The sequence below is a fragment of the Drosophila mojavensis genome, unplaced genomic scaffold, assembly GCF_018153725.1.
Source record: "Drosophila mojavensis isolate 15081-1352.22 unplaced genomic scaffold, ASM1815372v1 contig_136, whole genome shotgun sequence".
Taxonomy (NCBI): domain Eukaryota; kingdom Metazoa; phylum Arthropoda; class Insecta; order Diptera; family Drosophilidae; genus Drosophila; species Drosophila mojavensis.
In genome coordinates, this window is record NW_025318667.1 from 17,996,450 (window position 1) to 18,016,700 (window position 20,251).

Genomic DNA, 20,251 nt, shown 5'->3' on the forward strand with positions numbered 1-20,251 from the left:
AAAATCATGCATATTTACTTATCATGTATCTGGTATACATATATAAATTCTCTAAATAATTCTTTGTTCACATCTCTCACCGATACACTTACAAAATATATAACTTTTACGCATAATCTTTATTAAATTATTTGAAATATTTTTAATTCGACTGACTTTAAAGTCTTTCAAACTGCCCTCGTTCAGCCACCAATCAGATATATATATATATATATTTATATCAGATTAATTTGCACACTTGCCAACTCAATGGGAATGCTTCTTATTGGAATGTGTCTTAATCAGTGTCCATTTGGAAAGACAGCGGAAATGTCAGCTGTCAGCTCTGTGGCGCACGACAATCCCAACTGCTTTTCCCCAAATTCCAGTGGGCGGGTGGTGCGGCGCGTGCAGCAACGGGACTCACCTTTTACGCCGCCAAGCGCCCACCGAGTCGAGTTTCCTTTGACGAAAAGCCGACTTTCTCTGCATGCCAATTGATGAGCGTCGAAAGCGACGCACTGCGACTGCACTTCCCCCCGCTCCCGCTCCAGCTCCCACTCCAGCTGCAGCTGCACCACTGCATGCAGGCGATGCGACAATGAATTCGCCCTGCTGATTCGACGCTGACGTCAACGCTGAATAACTGCTGCTGCTGCTGCTGCTGCTGCTGCTACTGCTGCTACTACGGCTGCTGCTGCTGCTGCTGCTTCTTCTTCTGACGTTAGCCTTCTGGTCTTCTTCCTCATCTTCCGTTTGGAATTCCTCGTGCACCACGTGCAGCAAACGCTCCATGCTCAGCAACGGCGTTGACGTCGGCGTCGTCGTTGGCGTCGTCGTTGGCGTAGCGATGCTCGCAGCGCTGCTGCTGTTGCTGCTGCTGTTGCTGTTGCTGTTGATGATGTTGTTGTTATTGCCGTCGCTGTCACAGTTCAAATAAGATATGAACATGGCTAGCCCGCGTCGACTCACAGCCGAACCGAATTGAACTGATCTGCTCGCCGCGCTCTCTTCGTCTACGATCTCATTTCACTTCACTTGGATTACTCATTAGATTCGCATTTGATTTTCTGTTTGCATTTGCTATTGCTTTTGGCATCGTGGGCCACATTGTGGCATAGTTTCTCACCCGGCTAACCTGCCTCGACAGCGACTGCGACTGCGACCGCGACGGCGACGTCAGCAGAGACTCTTCTTATCATAATGGCGCCCAGAGATACAACAGTAATGTGAAATCAACACAGATATCGTGCCTAAGCGAGGTGAGTATTCAAAGTTGATTAGTTTTTCACTCAGAGATCTGCATGGATCTTGGAGATCTTGGAGTATTCTATATGTACAATTGGAAGACAGCATTTATGTTTCACTACAATGTTTCGCTAATATCAGCTGTGCTCTGCTTGAGGTCTGGCTGAAACGCTCGGCACTGGAACAGATCTATAGCAGCATAAATATTTGAATGACTAACTACAAATAGATTTCGATTTCATTCCAGCTTCGTCAATATTCATAATTGTCTGAACATGTCAAAAAGTATTTTGGGACTGAACGGAAATGGAAGGCTGAGAGAAGTCAGCTAGAAAAGACAATTGAATGTGGAGACAATGGAGCACACAGCGTGAAGCGGGCATATTAGTTCAGTGGAGAGACTGGAGAATTCCTCTCTGCATTTAATATAATTACTTTCATATTTGTTTGGTTTTTATTATTTGTATTGCATTCACAAATTTATTTGACTTTGAGCTCGCTTCTCCCTCTTTTTTTTTTTTCTTTTGTTTTGTTTTTTGTGACTTCGTTTCTCTCATTTTGTAATTGTTTCACCCGCTGCTATTCAGAACACGAGCACAGAGGCTTGTCTGTGCGTGCTCGGCTTGTTGCTGTCTCTGTCTGTGTGTGTGTGTGTGTGTGTTTGCTTTTGTTTGTGTGCGTGCTTAATACATTTGTATACATTTTGTATATTGTATGCATTGTAATTAAATTCTTATCAGATTCAGATGAAAAACAGAATAACAACAAAATAAAAACCAAGATGAAAATAATAATACAATAATAGTAAAAAAAAAAAAACACAGCGTGACTCGTTCTTCTCTCTCCATCAGCATGTCTCTCTCTATCTCTCTCTCTCTCTCTCTCTCTCTCTCTCTCTCTCTCTCTCTCTCTCTCTTTGTCACACTCCCCCTACGATGGCAAGGCAATTAAGTAAGTGGAGAGCTGCCCTGGTTATTGTTGTTGTTGTTGTTGTTGGCCAAGCAAATTGCAGGTTGTTGCTGGGATTTGCATGTCAATTGTCAGCGTTTAAGGCGTCTACACACTAAAACAACAAAACGTCCCGAGTCCATTTGCAGTTCCTTGTCGATTGCTCAACGCACATACATATCATACATACAGCCAGTATATCAGTGTGTGTGTGTGGGAGGTTTGGGTGTAAATGTCTCATTGCTCTGTGCTGCGTTTGTCGTTGGTGACTGCGATTTTACGACCTTTTTTCGACACGCCCACATTTCATTTCAGTTCCCGCATTTGCCTTTTTCCCCTAGTTTCTTTTTTGTTAGGTGGCAACCCTGTTTGATTCGCCACTCAAACATGGCGTGCATTCTGTTTGCTGGAATTGACGTGGACTCTGACCATGACCTGCCTCACTTTCACACCAGCTCAGCTGCCTCCGCCTCCGCCTCCGCCTCCGCCCCTGCCCCAGCCACAGCCACAGCCCCTACTCCAGCCCCCAATGAACTGGGCGCCTCGTTTCAGCCTGGCCAGCGCACATTTTGTTTTGGAATTTAATAGTTTTCGATGCATTTGCGGATATTTTTAGCGCTTTGGCATAGTTGAGCCTCGGGCTTACACGGGCACAGAGGCCGGCACAGCCCTTTGGGGCTTATGGGCCACCTGTGCCTGTTCCGGCTGCCAATGGCTTATGCTAGTAAATTGGATATTGACTGCAATACCTGTTTGCGAATATAAAAATAGTTTCCAATAAAAAATAGGCGTATCCTGATTTGAAATAGCAATCAATTCTGATCAGAGAGCCAAATAGCATGCAAAGCACTTGCAATTTGTATTGCGCAGTTTATCCCTCTCTCTCTCTCTCTCTCTCTCTCTCCACCCCTCTATGTCTCGCTCTCTCATTTATAATCAGATCAAAGGAAATATAATTGTATATAGAATATCGAATATAATCGACTGTCGCAATAGCAGCCAAGCCCATCTAAGCACGCGCCGTGCCATTGCGCAGCATAAAAGCAAGCAATTCCCAAATAGCAGGCGGAACAGCCGAGTATTTTGGCCGCTATCATTAGCCAGTGGGCCAAACATGGTCCGAAGCGTAATTTTAATCCAAATGCGATTAATTTGGATGCCCGCCTTTGAAGCTGGCTGTACGGCCAAAGCGCTATATGCAAATGGGGAATATGTATCTGAATCTGAATCGGAATCGGAATCGGAATCGGATTCCAAATTCGAAACTAAAACTGAGTGAGTGTGTGAGTCTGACTTTGAGTCTGAATCAATAAATCGGTGTCTGAGTCTGAATGGTCATCGTTTAAGGGACGGACAACTGTCCAGGCGGACTGTACCCCTTTCTATCTGTGTCGGGGCCAGCTGATTAGACGGTGCAGAGCGATGAGCGGAGACCGCATCGCATTCAATGCCAACTGGGCCACGCCTCTGCGTCTCCAACTGCTCTGCTCTCGGTCCGCTCTGACAAAATCAATAAAAACCTTGAGAACATTTTCGTACTCTTTTCAATAAATGACACTTTGCAATTTGCAAATTTGCATTTACGTTTGCGTTTACGTTTACGCCACGAACTAGAAATTCACTCAGCGGACACTCGCCGACTCTTGCGACATAATAAAAATATTATTATTATCGTTTAGCTCTTGCCCACCCTCTCCCGCTCCCCCTCCCTCTCTCACGCTCTATCGAGCAGCCAAAATGATTATGAAAAGAATTTTGCTGTGGGAATATCGCGATATCTTGCCAATAATATTATGACTTTGTTGTAAGAGCCGCATCGCATTTAGTATATATGTACATACATATATAATAAATATTTGCATATATTCCTTTGTGTGCTCGTAAACGATAAGCATTTGCCATTTAGAGCGCACTCAAAGCGAGTTACAACTGCACAAACTCAAAGACAATCAAGAATCTTCAAGGTGCTTCGCCTGCCCGTTCTTCGTTAATTAATGTTGAATATATTTGCTATATTATTACTATATAATTTCCATATTGTGCTGAACTCTGCTTAATTCTTTGCGAAACAAAGTGAGATAACATCTTGTTTCATTTCAGCAAATAAATATATTTTTTATATTCGAAAAACAGGACTACAAAAAATATTGCGTGTAATTGTTTGCCAGCACAGTAAATTTAGCGCTAAAATATTATTTAATTTTGAGCATGTTAAAAAAGTATTTTGATGCACTGCCTGTGCGTTAATGTAGTCCATATATTGTGCAGAACAAATCCACTTTTTTCCTACATGGCTTAGATTTGCGGCTTTTTGCTATCATAGTGCGTATAACAGTTGTGCTGAAAAGTTTTTTGCCCCACACGCAGTTAGAATTGCTGCTCGGCAACCAAAAATACTGCTAAAGTTAAACCTTAGATTAATCAAAATTATTCGGACTTGGCTCTAGCTAAAAGCATCCAAAAAAGTCATGGATCTAAAGACATCATGTGTATGAGGAAGACTCGGAACATGTACAGTGAAGTCTCAATAATTCGAAATGGCAAGGAGATATTTTTTTTTTTTTTTTTTTTTTTTTTTTTTTTTTTTTTTTTTTACACGATTTACATTATCGACAACAAATTTCGTCCAAGGCCATATAACTTTTTTTTTCCATTCACCGTGATTTTTTATTTAGCGGAATATAAATTATCGAGACTCGACTGTATTGAAGCATCAAAATGTGATGTTTCATATCTTCGTTTCATTCCCTTTAGAGCCAATCCCAAATCTTCCCATAGATAGCTAAGTCCTTTCTCCCTACAGCTAGCTAAATCTGCAGTCACCAAATATAATCGATAAGGAATTTTGTGTATGAAAACTCTAAATAGCTCGACCGTATGTACTTCGCCAAGAACTTTTGCCATCTACTCAGTTAGAAAAGAAAAAGAAGTAAATACTTGGAAAGTTTGCAAATTGTATGAAAGTGACTAATTTAAGCTTGCTTGGTGGCAGTCACCCTTGCACTCTCCTCTCTCTCGCTGCCTCTCGCGCTTTTCGTCCTATGCTGCTGTCTAATTAATAAAGTAACGTATACGCAGCGTTGCGCACGCAACAGCTTGAAGTCTATTTCGGCATTGAATTTTGTGTGGCTTGGCTTGGCATATTGATACAATTACAGTTACTGCTATTAATAACCGGTCACAACTCTACAGTGAATTGAGTATGGACATACGTATATAAATATGTAATATATATACATATAGATTTATATGTATATATATAATTTATTTGGCCAATGAAAAGTACGTTCGAGCTGCGCAAAATGAAAAATTATCTGCACGTCTTCTCGTTTGTGATTGCGATTAATGGTGCCTGTGTATTCAATTGGTGGCTGTTGGGAGTGGGAGAACGTGCCGAACGACAGAGCACAAATGAGATAGACTGATGAACGGTGAGTGAGATAGAGGCAGAGAGGCGGAGTGGCGGAGAGGCGGAGAGGCGGAGAGGGAGCGAAAAAGGGTAACTGGCAACTGGCAACTGGCAACTGGCAACTGGCAACTTGAGCTCTAAGCTCTTTCGTGCAAATGGCAACAGCTCGAGTAAGGATTTCGAGGCTAATGAATATTAACAATGCGAACGAGCATTCGAAGGCGCAGCAGCTTGAAGAGCTGCCCCACCGATGCTCGCTCGAGATTCAGCAATGCATCTGCACTGCCAACAAAACGAACGAAGCCTGCAGATGGCACCAGGAGCCAGCCAGCAGCCAGCGGACACTGGAAGTGCCTCGGGCTTGCTTCACAGATTGGAAGAGGCAGACGCACACCACAATAAACGACCGTCGCTGCCAATGACATTAATATTCTTAATTGGCATTAAGCGTTTTGGCTGGAAGAGCATTTGAAAATGAAACGGGCAGCAGGACGCAGCCAAGGACAAACAGCGAGCAGCGAGACGAGAGACGCGGCGCACGCAAAACGATTGCAAACATTTCAATAAGAAATACGGAAATTTGCGTTGGCATCTAGGCTTTGGGGCTAAGGCGTTTCCCCCTCAGTGGGTAGCCAGCGCGAGACAGTTGGCTTTGTTGGGGTTTTAGGGAACAGGACGTCGAGCGATTGCGCAGATTTTCAGCAAAAGTTTGCAGACAAACCGAAGCAGAATAAGCAGAGCGGAGCACTGATGAGAAACAGCTGGCGATGCCAAAGCCGGTGTCGGTGACGGTGCCGGTGCCGGTGTTGGTGTTGGTGTCGGTGTTGGTGTCGGTGTTGGTAACGGTGACAAGGGCTGGCAGGAAGCACAGGTGGGAAATGGTAACTGGGCTGGGTGCTGGGATGCCAAGTAGGTCAGGCTACGGCCACTTTAGCTCTACGTGGAGGCGACATTCTTATTTTCCATTTGAGATATTGCTGTTGCTATTGCTGTTGCCATTGTTGTTGCTGTTCTTGTTGCTGTTGTGTCAAAAAGTTAGACCATAATTAGCAAAGCTCACAGAAAATTGGAAAATGGGCGCAGCTGGAGGGCAGGAAACGAGAAACGACACAGAAACAGGCCAAATCAGTTCGAGTGTGTGTTGGTTGATCTTAAAGTAATGGCAGCCCGAATTCTCTATAATCGAATTGTTGATACATAAATATGCCAATTCCAAGAAAGAGTAGCGTTTGCCCAAGTACAAACATATCTCTGTATAGCCGTGTAGATATTCTGTCTATGCCAAGCCCCAATTTATGTATATTTATACAAGAAATAAAAGTAAATAAATTTAATAAAAAAAAAAAATATATATATATATATTTATATATATATATATATATATATATATATATATATATATATATATATATATGCATTTGTGTTATCTATCTATCATAATAATAAATTTAAACTATAAAATGTTCAGTTCTTCTTTATCTTTCACCATCTTCTATCTCTCTTTTTCCGCCACCTTTCCAGAGAATACCTTGCGTGGAACCTTAATGCTTCGCTGGCAAACAGTGAAACAATTTTGTTTTGTGGCCCGATAAACCTTTGAAAGAACAAACTAACAACGGGGAGCGCTAAAAAACTAATCTAGCAATTGTTGATTCAAATTTGTTTAAACTGGCTGAGCTTGTGTAAGTATGTGTGTGTGTGTGTGTGCCAGCTGAAAAGTCAACATGGAAACAGTTTTCTAATCTATTGCACAATGAATTTTTATCACAGACTGGAAAATTTATGAATGAATTTTAAGCGGCGAGCAAACAAATCAAAAAAGCAACAACAAGCTTGACAGAGAGCGCAAGAGTTGCTAAAACAGAATCAGATAGAGAAGGGGGAGCCAGATAGGGGACGAGGTCAGGGCATAGAGACATGTAAAGGATTTTAGCCGGCTAATAAATAAACTGACAAAGCGCTAAGGGCATCAGGATTAGGGCAAGAGCTGGACTCTCGCAGTATTTCGCATGAGTAAAAAAATGTAACATTTCGAAACACGCACACACACATACACATAGTAAGAGCTTTACATGTGTGTGTGCGCATTTTATTTTTTCCCCAGTTTTATTTTTCTTTTTTCGTGCGATTTGCAAATTTGTTGGCGACGTTAAGCGAGAAAAAAAAATGTTTTTTTCTGGTTTTTATACGCTGAGTGCAGAGCGACGGGCATAAGTGGTTGCTGCAAGGGCACATAAATGGTTGAAAGTGGTTTATGTGCAGCGGGCAACAGTATTAGAGTTGCATATGCACATGTATACAAGTATATATATATATATACATACATATATAGAGATTATTATGCCTTGTATACCAGCTCTACATGCAAGAGATTTGAATTCTATATTGGGATTCTCAGTTAAGCTCGATCTCAAATTATTTAGTTGATCTGAATATGTCTAGCGGTTAGGGCATCAGCTAGTCGAGCAGACCCTGTATTTGATTTATCGCATTTTCAATTCGATTTTTATGAATATGTAAAATTGGTAAGGGCATCAGCTAGTCGAGCTGACTCGCCTCTTACTCTCTGCTCTTACTTGCTGTGCTTTTGCGGTGCGGTATTTGAATTTACGTTTTTCGTATTTTAATTGAAATACTTGATTTGCCTTTTGCGATTTGCTGTTGTTGTTGTTGCTGTTGTTGCTTTGTTGTTCTAGTGTCTGCGTTTGCGTTGTTGTTGGTGCTGCGGCTGCGGCTGCTGTCGCTGTCGCCGTCGCCGTCGCCGTCGCTGTTGTTGTTAATTTCTTTTGCTAAAAATACTTAAGTTAATTATAAGAAACAACACCAGCATCAGCAACCGCAACAACAACAACAACAGCAGCGAGTCGAACGTTTCAAATCTAAAACATGTGTGTGACTTGATATTTATTTTTAACATAATTTTCAGTATTTTTGTATTTTCACATTTCTATTCCTGTTTTCCTCGCTTGTTGCTTTCTACACAAATTATTCTTTTTTTGTTGTTGTAGTTGTTGTCGAATTTCTGTCGGGGCTTTGGGCCGGTGGCAGGTGGAAGCGTGCCTTGTGCCGGTGGGCCGATTGGCCGATTGGCCGTCGGCCGGCAGCCGCAAAAGCGAGCGCTCTTTTGATTAAAATGTACAATTTTATGCAGTCATAAATTGCCACTGGATATTAGTTGGCCATAAATTGCACATTTACAATATTTGGCTCGCTGGGCGTATGCGCAATATGCCGGTTGGCTGCCATGCCAGCGATCCGCCCCGCACTCGAAATGTGAGGGGCGTGCTCGACTTGGCTGGCTGCCCTCTGATGTTTTCTTGGCGCAGCTGCCATCACACCAACAACAACAACAACAACAACAACAGCGGCAGCGACGCTGATGCTGATACTGACGCTGGCAACAGCAAACGCTAAAGGCAAAACCCAAAAAAAAAAAAAAAAGAAAACGTAAGAAAAAAAACAAAAACATAATAAATCAAGCCAAATAGACGAAACGCGACGTAATTGTTGTTGTTGTTGTTGTTGTTGCTGCTGCTGCTGCGATCGTTTAAATGAGTGCGAAATTCTCGAAATGTCATGGCTGGCAGTTAGCCTCTTGGTTCAAGTGCCACACCCACCAGCGAGCAGCAAAAACTATTGCGACGCCAACAACAGCAGCATTGCGCCACACACATGCCACAAAGTGTTGCACACACTCTGCCACAGCAACAGCAGCAACAGCAGCAACAAAAGGTAAAATGTATCAAACAAGCTGCTACATAGTGACACAGCTGAGCCAAATTAAAATTAAATCACCTGAGTTGAACTATTCGAAATCCCCTTGAACTTTAGACTAGCGAATTGTTGCTCTAGAATTGATTGAAGCGTTTCTAGTGCTTGATACAATGATCAAAGGCTCTAAATAATTATGTTGACTTTGTTTAATTTATGCGCTAAATTTTGAAATTCCGAAATCAAAATATTTGGACAGAAATTTGTATTCAAATCTGTTTTTACAGCTGCTTAGGCGGCTGGCTGGCTATATATTTTAATGCATTTTAACATTTATTAATGAAGACCACTGAAAATGTTGACTTTGTTAGATTTATGAAGCTTGCGAATGTTTCTAATAAAAAATATAAATAAAGCAAATCAATTTTGTAGTTCTGCTTATGGAAAAAATCTAAGTATTTAATTTGAAAATATTTGAATATTTTTATATTTTAAAATTCAGTATTAAAGGGCTCTAAATATTGCGGATTTCTTTATTTTCTCTTATATAAATTATTTATCAAATTTAGAAATAAATTTCTCCTTTCACTTTTCAATAGTTTTGCCGATTTTTAAGCTCAAATCAATTTTTAATTGTTTAAGGAAGATCTCTATAGATTACTATTATTTTATTTATTTCTAAATATTTGTATTATTATTCAATTTATTTATTTATTTTAAATTTGTATTTATTTAATTTATTTTTAGTAATAAAACTTTATTGACTTTGTTTAGTTTATGCAAAAAATTTAGGAATTTACAAATCAAATCCTGCAAAGAATTGAAGTCGAAGTCAACTTAATTTTGTTTTTAAGGGAAAAACTTTCTAGCAATTAATTTGTTCACAGCTCGACTGCTAATATTTGAATATTGTTTTATTGAATATAAAACTCTTTCATACTTCTTTTTATATAGAACTCCTTCAACGAACTTAAGGAAGAAACGAGTTAAACGTTTCGTCAATAAATATGTCTGCCGCATTTCTCAAGCTGTGAGCCAGATCACATTTCAAACTGCAGGCACTTGTTGTATATTTTAAGTATGAACAATCCGAGTTAAATGTTTATGAAAATAATTTGTTTTCAAGTTAATTGAAATACTGGAATACACAGTGCTTAAATCGAGTTGAATGAACTTGTCGCTGCGAATCAGCAACAAAAACTGGACTAACTGCTGATCGAATGTGTTTCCAAGCTTCGAAAACTGCCTAAGCTGTGTTGCTCCATTAAATTCAGTGTTACGGCCATATTGCCGGGAGCACTCCAAGCGCGCTTTACAACACTGCTCGTGCGTTTGTTTACATGTCTACGTCGCTAACGACTCATCAGCTTATTTTTAGTTTGAGCGTGCGATGAGGTGTGAGTGAGTGTGTGTGTGTGTGTGTGAGTGCGTGTGTGAGTGTGCGTGGTTTTTGTGTGTGTGTTTTTTTTTGTTTTTTTGTTTTCAAGTTCATCGATTAATTAAATTAAACATTGCCCCTGCTAAGCGAGTCAAATGACCGAATGTTCTGTGAAATATCAAATGCTGAAATGCTGTCAATTAGCCAGAGCGCACAGTGAGTGACACGCCCATTGCTTAACGCCCACGGTTTGTTGTTGTTTTGATTTGACATATTTCACTTTAGCAGATCAAAACAATAGCAATAACAATTGCAACAACAACAACAACATGTTACATGAGTTGATAGCAAAATTGCATAAAATTTGTTTTGCTGCTAGTTTAACTAAATTTTGCGCTGCTCATAGATCCGCTGCCTGAGCGCAGTCGCAGTCGCAGCTACTGCACAAACAAACAAATAATATAGTAAACATAAAAAAAAAAAAAACAAAATCATTTCGTATTGGCGCACACACTTCTTTACACATTTGTCACAGTGATTTATGCATGAAATCTATATTCAATAGAATTTTAAATATTTCTTTTGTTATGCTCACGAGCCGGCGCGTGCCTCGTGCTAGCGTGCGTGCGTGAGTTAATGCGCTGCGACTCTTTACGGTTCACGTTCACGTTCTTTTCGTTGGCTGGCGGCGTCCAACCACACACGGCAACTGAGGCAGCGATCGGCCGTCGAGCGGCGGCTGACGCAGCAGCAGCCAGCGCCGGTCGTCTGCGTCGGCGTCAGCGTCGGCGTCAGCGTCGGCGTCGACGGCAGCGTCAGCAGATCGCCAAGTTGCGCGCTTTGTCACCTCCGATTTGTGGTGAGTTTTGTGTGACGTTCTCTAGTGTGGCTAATGTGTGTGTCGGTATTGTGTGTGTGTGTGTGTGTGTGTGTGTGTGTGTGTGTGTGCGTACTGTAAGATCGTGCTCTTTCGTTCGCTTGTTCATTCGTGTGGGTGGGTGGGTTAGGTTGGGGGGGTAATTTGTGAATTTGTTGGGATCTCTTGCGCCTGCTGCTTTGCTTTCATATTTCCATGGTGACATTTTTAGCTGCGCTGCGCTGCTTTTGTCTCGCTTTGATTGTTCGCTGGCATTTTTCGCTTTTGTGCCTTCAATTTGCATTTCAATTTCGTTGCCTTTGTTGTTGGCGTTTTGCAGCCGTCGCCCCCCCAGTCCCCGCAGTCGCCGCCACGACGCGTACACACACGACTGACGGACTGACGATTGACGATTGTTGATGACGTAGTTGCCAGACAAGTGAAGGCAAGCACAGCCCTTAAGCTGACCGACTAATAGATGCCCTGTAACAAGCACCTGCCTCACTTATAGCTAATGAGCATTTGAGGCCAATATATTAGATAATACTGCCTAATCTATATGACCAGCCCGGAAAAGTCTAATTCATTCATCAAAATGAATCTCCATTGAATCTCAAATTCCTCTAATCATTCTTTTCTTCTAAAACACAGACCCAATACTCCCCGCCACACGTGTAATGAGTCCAGGGTATGGGCTAGCAAAAAACAGAAATCTGCTTGTTGTTTTAGCTGCCTCTTGTTGCGCTGGCTATTTGCGGTGTGCGTCAGCAATCCGGAACTGGAACTCCGAGCAGAGCACGTCCCCAGCCCCGCCCGGCCCGGGACATGGACAATAGCATCGACAGCATTACGATAGACATTTTTATGGTCTAGCCGAAAAATTTAGTGGCCATCAGAAGTCAATTAGAGTGCAGCGATATGCAGCATCCAAATGGACGAACACACAATCCAGATTAACGCCTCACACAATATATGTATGTATATGGAATGTAATTCAATGAAATAGAACTAATTTATATACATATTTCATCTTGGGTATTATATTTAATATGAGATGACGTCAGTTCTACATTAGGGATTTTCAATTATAGGCCAATCATTGATTCCATAAATCTGATGATGGATCAAACGTATTGTGAAGCCATCCCATCAAAATTATAGATCGTTACTCACTCGGGTGAAATACACCGAAAATTTGATTTAAATGCGAATATTATGGGCATATAATTTATAGTCGAATCACATGATCTCTCACAGTTAAGCGAAACCATTTGTGCGCTTATTATTAAATATTAGATCAAATGCAAAAATATTTCACAGATCGCTCAACTGAGACGAGTCTGTAATTATAGAAATCTATAAATACTCTATATATGTATATATAAATATTGAAATCAATGTTGTGCGTATTTTATATCATCTATAATTAATCAATTTTCTTATATATAGTTATATATAGTTTTACCAATGTTAACTTTTTGGACATTGGCAAGACTAATTTTGTAGTACTAAAATCGATTATAGAACCAGGTAATTTCAATTACAATGAGTATTTGAGATCTTCTATATGACATGTGTACGGAAAATTTTTTTAAAATGTCTATGAGGTCTTATATTTCTTATATAATACCGTTACGTATTTGGTAGTCTTACAATTGGCTACAAAGCTTGCTTTAATTTTAGTTTAGAGTATGTCTACAATATTATGCATGTGAGGCTATTATTATCTTATTTCCCATTAAATTTTTAAGTATCAGATTTCTAGTAAGTATAGGTTTTCAAGGAAGTATAGGTTTTTTAAGTCTTACCAAAATTTTGTTCACTTCTGTTAGTATTAAAGCATGATAAAGGGCATTAGCCCCAACGCGGAAGAGCTTCGAGTATTGGGATTTAGGAAAAACTCTTCTGACTATAATCAAATATCGCCGTGTCGCATTGATCGCTGATCGAGCTCTACAATTAGTCTGCTAAAAATTGCCCAACTCACGCCTCCCATTGTGAATAGCTATTGCATTGCTTGGATCAGTTGACAGTTAACTTTCTACATTTCAGTTCGAGTAGTTGATCGTTTTAGGATCTCACACTGCTAATCTATCACATTTTGGCTATTTACAGCAGTTACAATGATTAACATCAATGAGCCGTGCGCCAGCCTCTGGGCTAAAGTGCCCCTTTAATGGCCGGGTCAGTGGCTATAATGAACCCGCTCACGCCGCTTTCCTCACGTCTCGCACTTTCTCCACTTTTCAAATGCTCCCACAACGCCTCTGGTATTTATGGTAATTTAGATGCCTGCAATTCTTTGCGCCTCTGGGGAGAATTTTCATAAAATTATTTTCGCCATTGTCATAAAAATGAAGTTCACTGTTTGCTGTTGTTGTTGTTTTTTTATTATTATTATTGTTATCGCTGTTGCTGCTTGAGCTGCCCAAGGGAGCGTAAAAAAAAAAAAAAAAAAAAGAAACACAGCCACAATGATGGCCATCGAATTCGCATGAATGAGCCGCATGTAGCCACCAAAAAAAGGGAAGCGAAGCAGAAAGAAACAAGAAAAAAAAACTAAACTAAACAGGCTGGTTGACTGGTTGGATGAATGGCTGGCTGCGATGTCGACATGCGCCGCATGATTGAATGATTTTATAATATTTTCCTTTTTATTGAGCAAAAGGTCAAAAAATTAAACATATCATTGGCCAGTTAATAGCTGGGGGTGGCCATTGGCCAACCACTCCACCCCTCATCGGAGTGGGTGGTGCGACGGGTGGTGCAGATAGACAATAACATGTCACGCTTGGGCATCGTAAATCAAAAATCAACTTTATGATGGCCATTGGCATCCGCTCGGGGCGCAAGCCAAATGCCCAGCCACATGCCTGCTAATATACCCCCAACAACAACAACAACAATAACAACAACAACGAGAACAAGAACAAGAACAAGAACAACAAATCAAGATTACAAAAAAATAAACATCAGCAAATATTTATATAGAAATCCGTTCATAAATGAACATCCCAATCACACACGCCCACGCCCACGCCCATCCATACCCGCCCACTGCCCGATCTGTGCCTGCACCACGTAGCCACATGAATCGGAAATTAAAAAGGAAATCTCTCGTGTGTAAATACAATACTGAGTGGCATCTCCCTCTTCTTCTTCTTCTTCTGCTTGTCTTTCGGCCCCGCTTAAGGCTAACAGCTATCAATACTTATCTGCGCAAATTGACTGTGGTTTCATTTTCTGCCGGCCTATGGGCAGTTCAAATTCAGTTGACCATGATATATACACACATATATACGTACCTGCAATGGAGATGAAAGAGAAATCTTAGTAAATTTGACCAGGAATTAGAAAATATATGTCAGGGTGTGTGTGTGTGTGTGTATGTGTGTGTGTGCGAGTATCAGACAAAATTATGCTGAATGTGGGCAAAGTCAAGAACTTAACATAAATTTCAAATATGTAAACAAAAGCCCACAAAAATCAGTAAATATTAAAGATTAGTCAGTTATAAGTAGAGCTTGGATTAGGTTCCTGTGTAGAGAGCTTTAAGACAGCCCACACAGGAGCTTTAGCGTATGGCCAGAGCGGAGTCAGTTGTCTCTTAACTCACTCATGAGCTTTATTAGAGTAGCTAGCTCACATATAAGACTTAGGGTATGGCCAGAGAGTTGTTAGTCTCTTAACTCATGAGCTTTAATATAATTGTATAAATGTTTCGGAGGGCTTTGTGCTGTTAGAGCTTAGATTAGACCCTAGAGTAGCTAGCTTTAAGGGCGCTCACACGAGAGCTTTTTTTATGGCTATAGTGTTGTCTCTTAGCTCACTCATGAGCTTTAATATAAGCTAAAGTAACTAGTTTGAAGGCAGCTCACACGAGAGCTTTGGCTTTAGATTTGTCAGCATTTCAGCAGCTCAGTCCATATATTTACAATATTTACATTTTAATTACAAAGACTTTAAAGTCCCTTGGTCTATATCCAGTGTGCCTTGGCCTTAAAACTAGCTTTTTAATTTGCAGCTCGACATGCAATAAATCTCACTTAAAGCTGCAAGCGTTTTGTCCTCACTTGACGCAGCTGTGATTTGATACGATAACAACGATTCCGTCAAAAGTATAAAATCTATGTGCCGGCTAACTTTTCCAGATATGTCCAACAGAGACATAGGCAAGAGGCAAGCGAAGAAAGAAAAAAGAGAACAAATAACTAGCCGCTTAACTTGGCTATCCATCAGAAAGTTGTGTCTTTTTCAGGCTGATTAACTTGCATGCCTGTCGCAAAACTCATAATCATCAATCTATCTAAACAAGTTTGTACAACGGCTTAACCATATTTGGCAACAGCGGCTGCCACACCCCCAAGCTTAGCATTTCGCCCGCTTACAAATTGCCCACAATTGGCCACACTCGGGCGACACTCAGCGTGAAGCGGTTGTCGTCTGTCCTCGAGGCTGTTCGGCTGACTATCTGGGTATATGCGGGTATCCACCAACATTCGTATAGAGGAGTCGGCGTCCGTTCGTCCTGTACGCTTAGCTGTTAGTTTGGGCAACAGGACACTTTGTTTGAATGTTATTTATGGGCTACTTTTGTTGTAATTCAAGGAAATCGCTTGGCTGACTCGCTTTTTCAACAACAGCCGCCATAATTTATACATGCGTCAACCGAAACACCCTGTGCGCCTCCTGTCACAGCACAGCACAGCACAGCCAGCCGTCCAGTCAATGACCGCGCACCGCCTGTGAATTATGAAATGCGGTTCCAACTTTCTGCTACCCACAGTTAACCGAGCCTCTTTTCTAATTAGGCTTAAAGCCGCAAGACCTCGCCCACATCGCAGCGGCAGACACGTGTCGAGCTAAGATGATAATACTAATGGGGCTAGGCAAAGCTCAACGAATTCATCGACTTCAATGTCGATTAGCCCGATTACGAAATGATATGGCCAAAGGCTGCAAGCCAAAGATATCAATATTTATCGATAAGTAGAGCCAATTTAATTGGACGCTCATCCAACTCCAGTTGTCAGTTCCTCGGCCCATTTGTAAGCATATCTATAAAAGGAAGATCATGAACTGCTTTGCCCTGACTGAAGCACTCGCGCAAGCAGTTTGTTATGTATTTATCGATATATCGATAGTTAAAGCAATCATCATTTCTTTGGTTAAATATTTAGTAAATCGCCCAAACTGAAGCAAACGGAATGAAACAAAAGACAACACGAAAAAACAATCAAAAAGACAAACAAACAAACAATTGATGTAGGTTAAGAGAGAGCGCCTTACCCATCCGCATAGAGGCCAGCGGCTGCTCCACTGGCGCCACCGCCGCTGCCCGTCATGGCGAGCGCCTTGTAGCGCGCCTGCTCGTCGGTGGGCAGGACAATGTCCACGGAGCGGGATCGGGTTGCATTGATGTTGGGCACGGTAAGGAAGCAGCCGTCGCCGGTGGGCTGCAGCTCCTCGGTCTTGCCGCCCGACGACAGCTTCGTGAAGCACGAGTCCACTGAGGCGGCACGATCTCGCTTCAGATCCGGCACAGTTAGATAAATGTCCCGCACCACGAAGCCGGCGTGATGAGCAGCCGTAGCGGCGTTTGCCGCAGCTGCCGCATTGGCGGCCGTTGGGGAGCCGCAGGTGGCCATCGTGGAGGCTTCGTCCAGCGAGTCTGCCGTGTCCACCGACGACTTGGTGTTGTCCACCTCCTCGTGCGACACATTCTCCAGCGAGTTGCCGGTGGGCTCCACAAATATCGCCTCCTGCCGCGATATGGAGCGACGCCGCGCCCGGCCCGGTGGCACGCCCATCGCCACGCCCGTTTCATCCACATCGCCGCTGATGCAAATGGGGCTGGCGTTGATGGTGGTGGTGCCGCCGCTGCTGCCCGCCGCGGGCAGCGACAGCGCCGCAGCTGCCGCGGCGGCGGTGGCACTCAGCTGCAGATGACTGGCAGCCGAGGGCGGCAGCTCCAGTAGCGGGCTGGAGCGCACCACGGCCGGCGTGGGCGTAATGGGCGTGATGGGCGGCGAGCTAGGGTCAATGGGAAACGCATAGGTGGGAAATGGTGGATAGTCGCCGTTGGTGGGCGACAGCGTGAAGGTGATGCCACAGGGCGTGGTCGGCTGTGGCGGCAGCAGCGTGTTGCCGAAGTGCGGCGATCCGTGGTCGGAGCCCTCGAGGCCCTCATCCTCGGAGGTGGTCACCGAGCTGCCGATCGTGTGGCGACGCATTTGCCGTGGCAGACGCGCCCTCGACTCCTCAATGCTGCTGCCCATGCTCAGGTTGGACATGCGTATGTCCATTTCGGCGGCCGCATCGTCATCGAGCTCTGTGCCTCCGCTGGCATCCGCCTCAGCGCAGGCATCCGCATCCGCATCCGCATCTCTATCCCCTTCCCTATGCCTTTCCGCATCGGGCTCTGCATCGGCGTCAGCTGGCCCCTCCGCCCCATCGTCTTCTTCGTCATCCTCGAGCGCTTCGGTAATGTCCTCATCGTCGCTAGCCTCGGAGCTGGTGTTGCTGTAGCTGAGCGTCGACAGCTCGCGATGGTCTATGAAGTAGCGCTGCTCGGCGCTCATCTGCTTCTCGTACTGCTCCAAATAGTAGCAATGGATGCAGGGCGGCGGTGTTTTGGTCGACGAGCTGCGTCGCGCCTTCAGACGGCGCGGCACCTCCAAGAAGGCGCCCGAATCGTCGCTGCCCACCGAGGCAGCCGCCGAGTCGAAGCTGTGCGAGCGTTGCGCATGCGCCGCCTGCGGCACCTGCAGATAGCCGCCCTCCGATGATCTCTCGTCCGCCGACGAGGACGACTGCTGCTTCAGCAGATGGGCCGACATGCGCTGCGCCTCCAGCTGCATCTCGTCAAACGAGGCGGAGCGCACCTACGAATGAACAGCACAAGCACGCGACAAAGAGAGAGGGAGAAAGAGAGAGAAAGAGATAGAGAGAGAGTAAAACATAGCTGCTCATTACTCAGAGACAAAGACACCGAGAAGTCGAGAGAGAGGAAGGCGGGGCTGCCGTTCATGCGGGCCCAACACAAAATCACAGAGACAAACACAAACAAAAGCGATAAGTTATCGAACATGCAGCACTGCCAATAGCTGGGATTAGTATGCTGCAGGTTATCGATAAGAAAACGAAAAGCTTGGCACAAGTTGCAAAAAAGTAAACACTCGATAAACGATAAAAAATTTGAAATGTAAACAAAATCGATAACAGGAACATGCACAGAGAATAAGATAACACAACACAATAACTATCGATCATATATGATTAGTTATCGATCGCTTCAATATATCGATGAGCTGATATGTGCGCCGTTATCGATTGCGATAACTCATCGATAGCTCAACTTTAAGCGAATTCCGATAATTAATCGATATATGAGTCTGCTGTGGACATTGTACCTGCTTGGGCACCTCGAGGCTATTCTGCATCTTCATCTCGGCGCCCGTCGGCGTGCGCGAACGCGTGAATGTTGTACGTAGACGTTGCATCTTGGGTTGTTGTTTGTCAGTTGTTGTTGTAGCTGGGAGTTGTTGTTCCTGCCGGTTTGCTGATTGTTGCAGTTACTATTGCCGGCTTAGTAGTAGTTGTTGTTGCTGTTGTTGTTGTAGCTATTATAGGTGTTGCTGAGGCTGTCAGCTGCTTGATGGACGGTTGCTGCAGCTTTTAATGTTGTTGTTGTTGTTGTTGTTGTTGTTGCTGTGGCTGTTGTTGTTGCGGCTGTTGCTGTTTCAGCTTCAGTCGTTGCTGTTGCTGTTGCTGTTGCTGCCGTATCGGCTGTTCGATCTAGCTGGTTAGTAATGTTTGAAGTTGTTGTTGTTGTTGTTGTTGTTGTTCTTGCTATTTCTGTTATCGGAATCGTTGTGCTATTGCTATTGTTACTTTTGTTGTTGTTATTGTAGCTGCTGTTGCTGCTGCTGTTGTCGCTTTTGGTATTCAGTTGATGTTTGTCGTTGTTTTTGTTGCAGCGATGGCTCAACTCAGTTTTCGAACAACTTCGAATAGTGATCTGGTTGCTATTGCTGTTGCAGTTGTTGTTGCTGTTGCTGTTGCTGTTGCCGTTTCTGTTGATGTTGCTGCTGCTGCTGTTGATGTTGCTGCTGCTGTTGTTATAGCTCGCTAAATGCTTGGCAATTCCGATGCTCAATTCCATTTCGATGATTTGCTGGAAATTTGATTAAGTTCTTTGTTTTGTTTTTTTTTTTTTTTTTTTTCTTTCTGTTTTTTGCTCTTTTGTATTTGTGTTTGTTGCTCTTTGTTCGCGTTGTTGTTTATTGAATGGTGTCCTTGGCAAACGGGCGAACAAGGCTAACGCACAAAAAGTCCACGAAGAGTTGCTTGGCGCTCCTCGGCATTGAGCTGCTTTTGTGTTTTGTTGTTGTGCTTTTCTTTACTTTTAATTAATCAAAGTTTTCGCTATATATTGTAATTAAAGACGGAAGAAGTGGTGACAAGTGTGTGAGTGAGCGAGAGGGAAAGAGAGAGAGAGAGAGAGAAAGCAAGAATTGATTACATTAGTTTTTCATAATATAAAGCATTTAAGTTTTCATCATCATTTAGCCAATCACCCGCCCTCCCTCAACCCTCACAATAATAACTTAATTTGCAACCACCAACCTACACACACACACACACACGCGCACCTACACACACACACACACGCACAGCTGCTGTCTTGATTAGGGTCGGAAATAGGTAACTTTAAAATTTC

The 20,251-nt window shown here is 43.0% G+C and overlaps 1 protein-coding gene across 1 annotated transcript in view; it reads right to left on the bottom strand.

Annotated features, from left to right (window-relative positions):
* The window catches only part of LOC6584142 (eye-specific diacylglycerol kinase-like), a 32,099-nt gene extending 12,138 nt beyond the window's left edge, over positions 1-19,961 (bottom strand). Inside the window, 5 exon segments of the mRNA XM_032732160.2 lie at positions 16,819-17,375; positions 17,378-17,412; positions 17,519-18,413; positions 18,942-19,031; positions 19,301-19,961. Of these exon segments, the coding sequence (XP_032588051.1) occupies positions 16,819-17,375; positions 17,378-17,412; positions 17,519-18,413; positions 18,942-19,031; positions 19,301-19,693 (1,970 nt within the window). The 5' untranslated portion in view covers positions 19,694-19,961.
* Between the last annotated feature and the right edge of the window lie 290 nt (positions 19,962-20,251).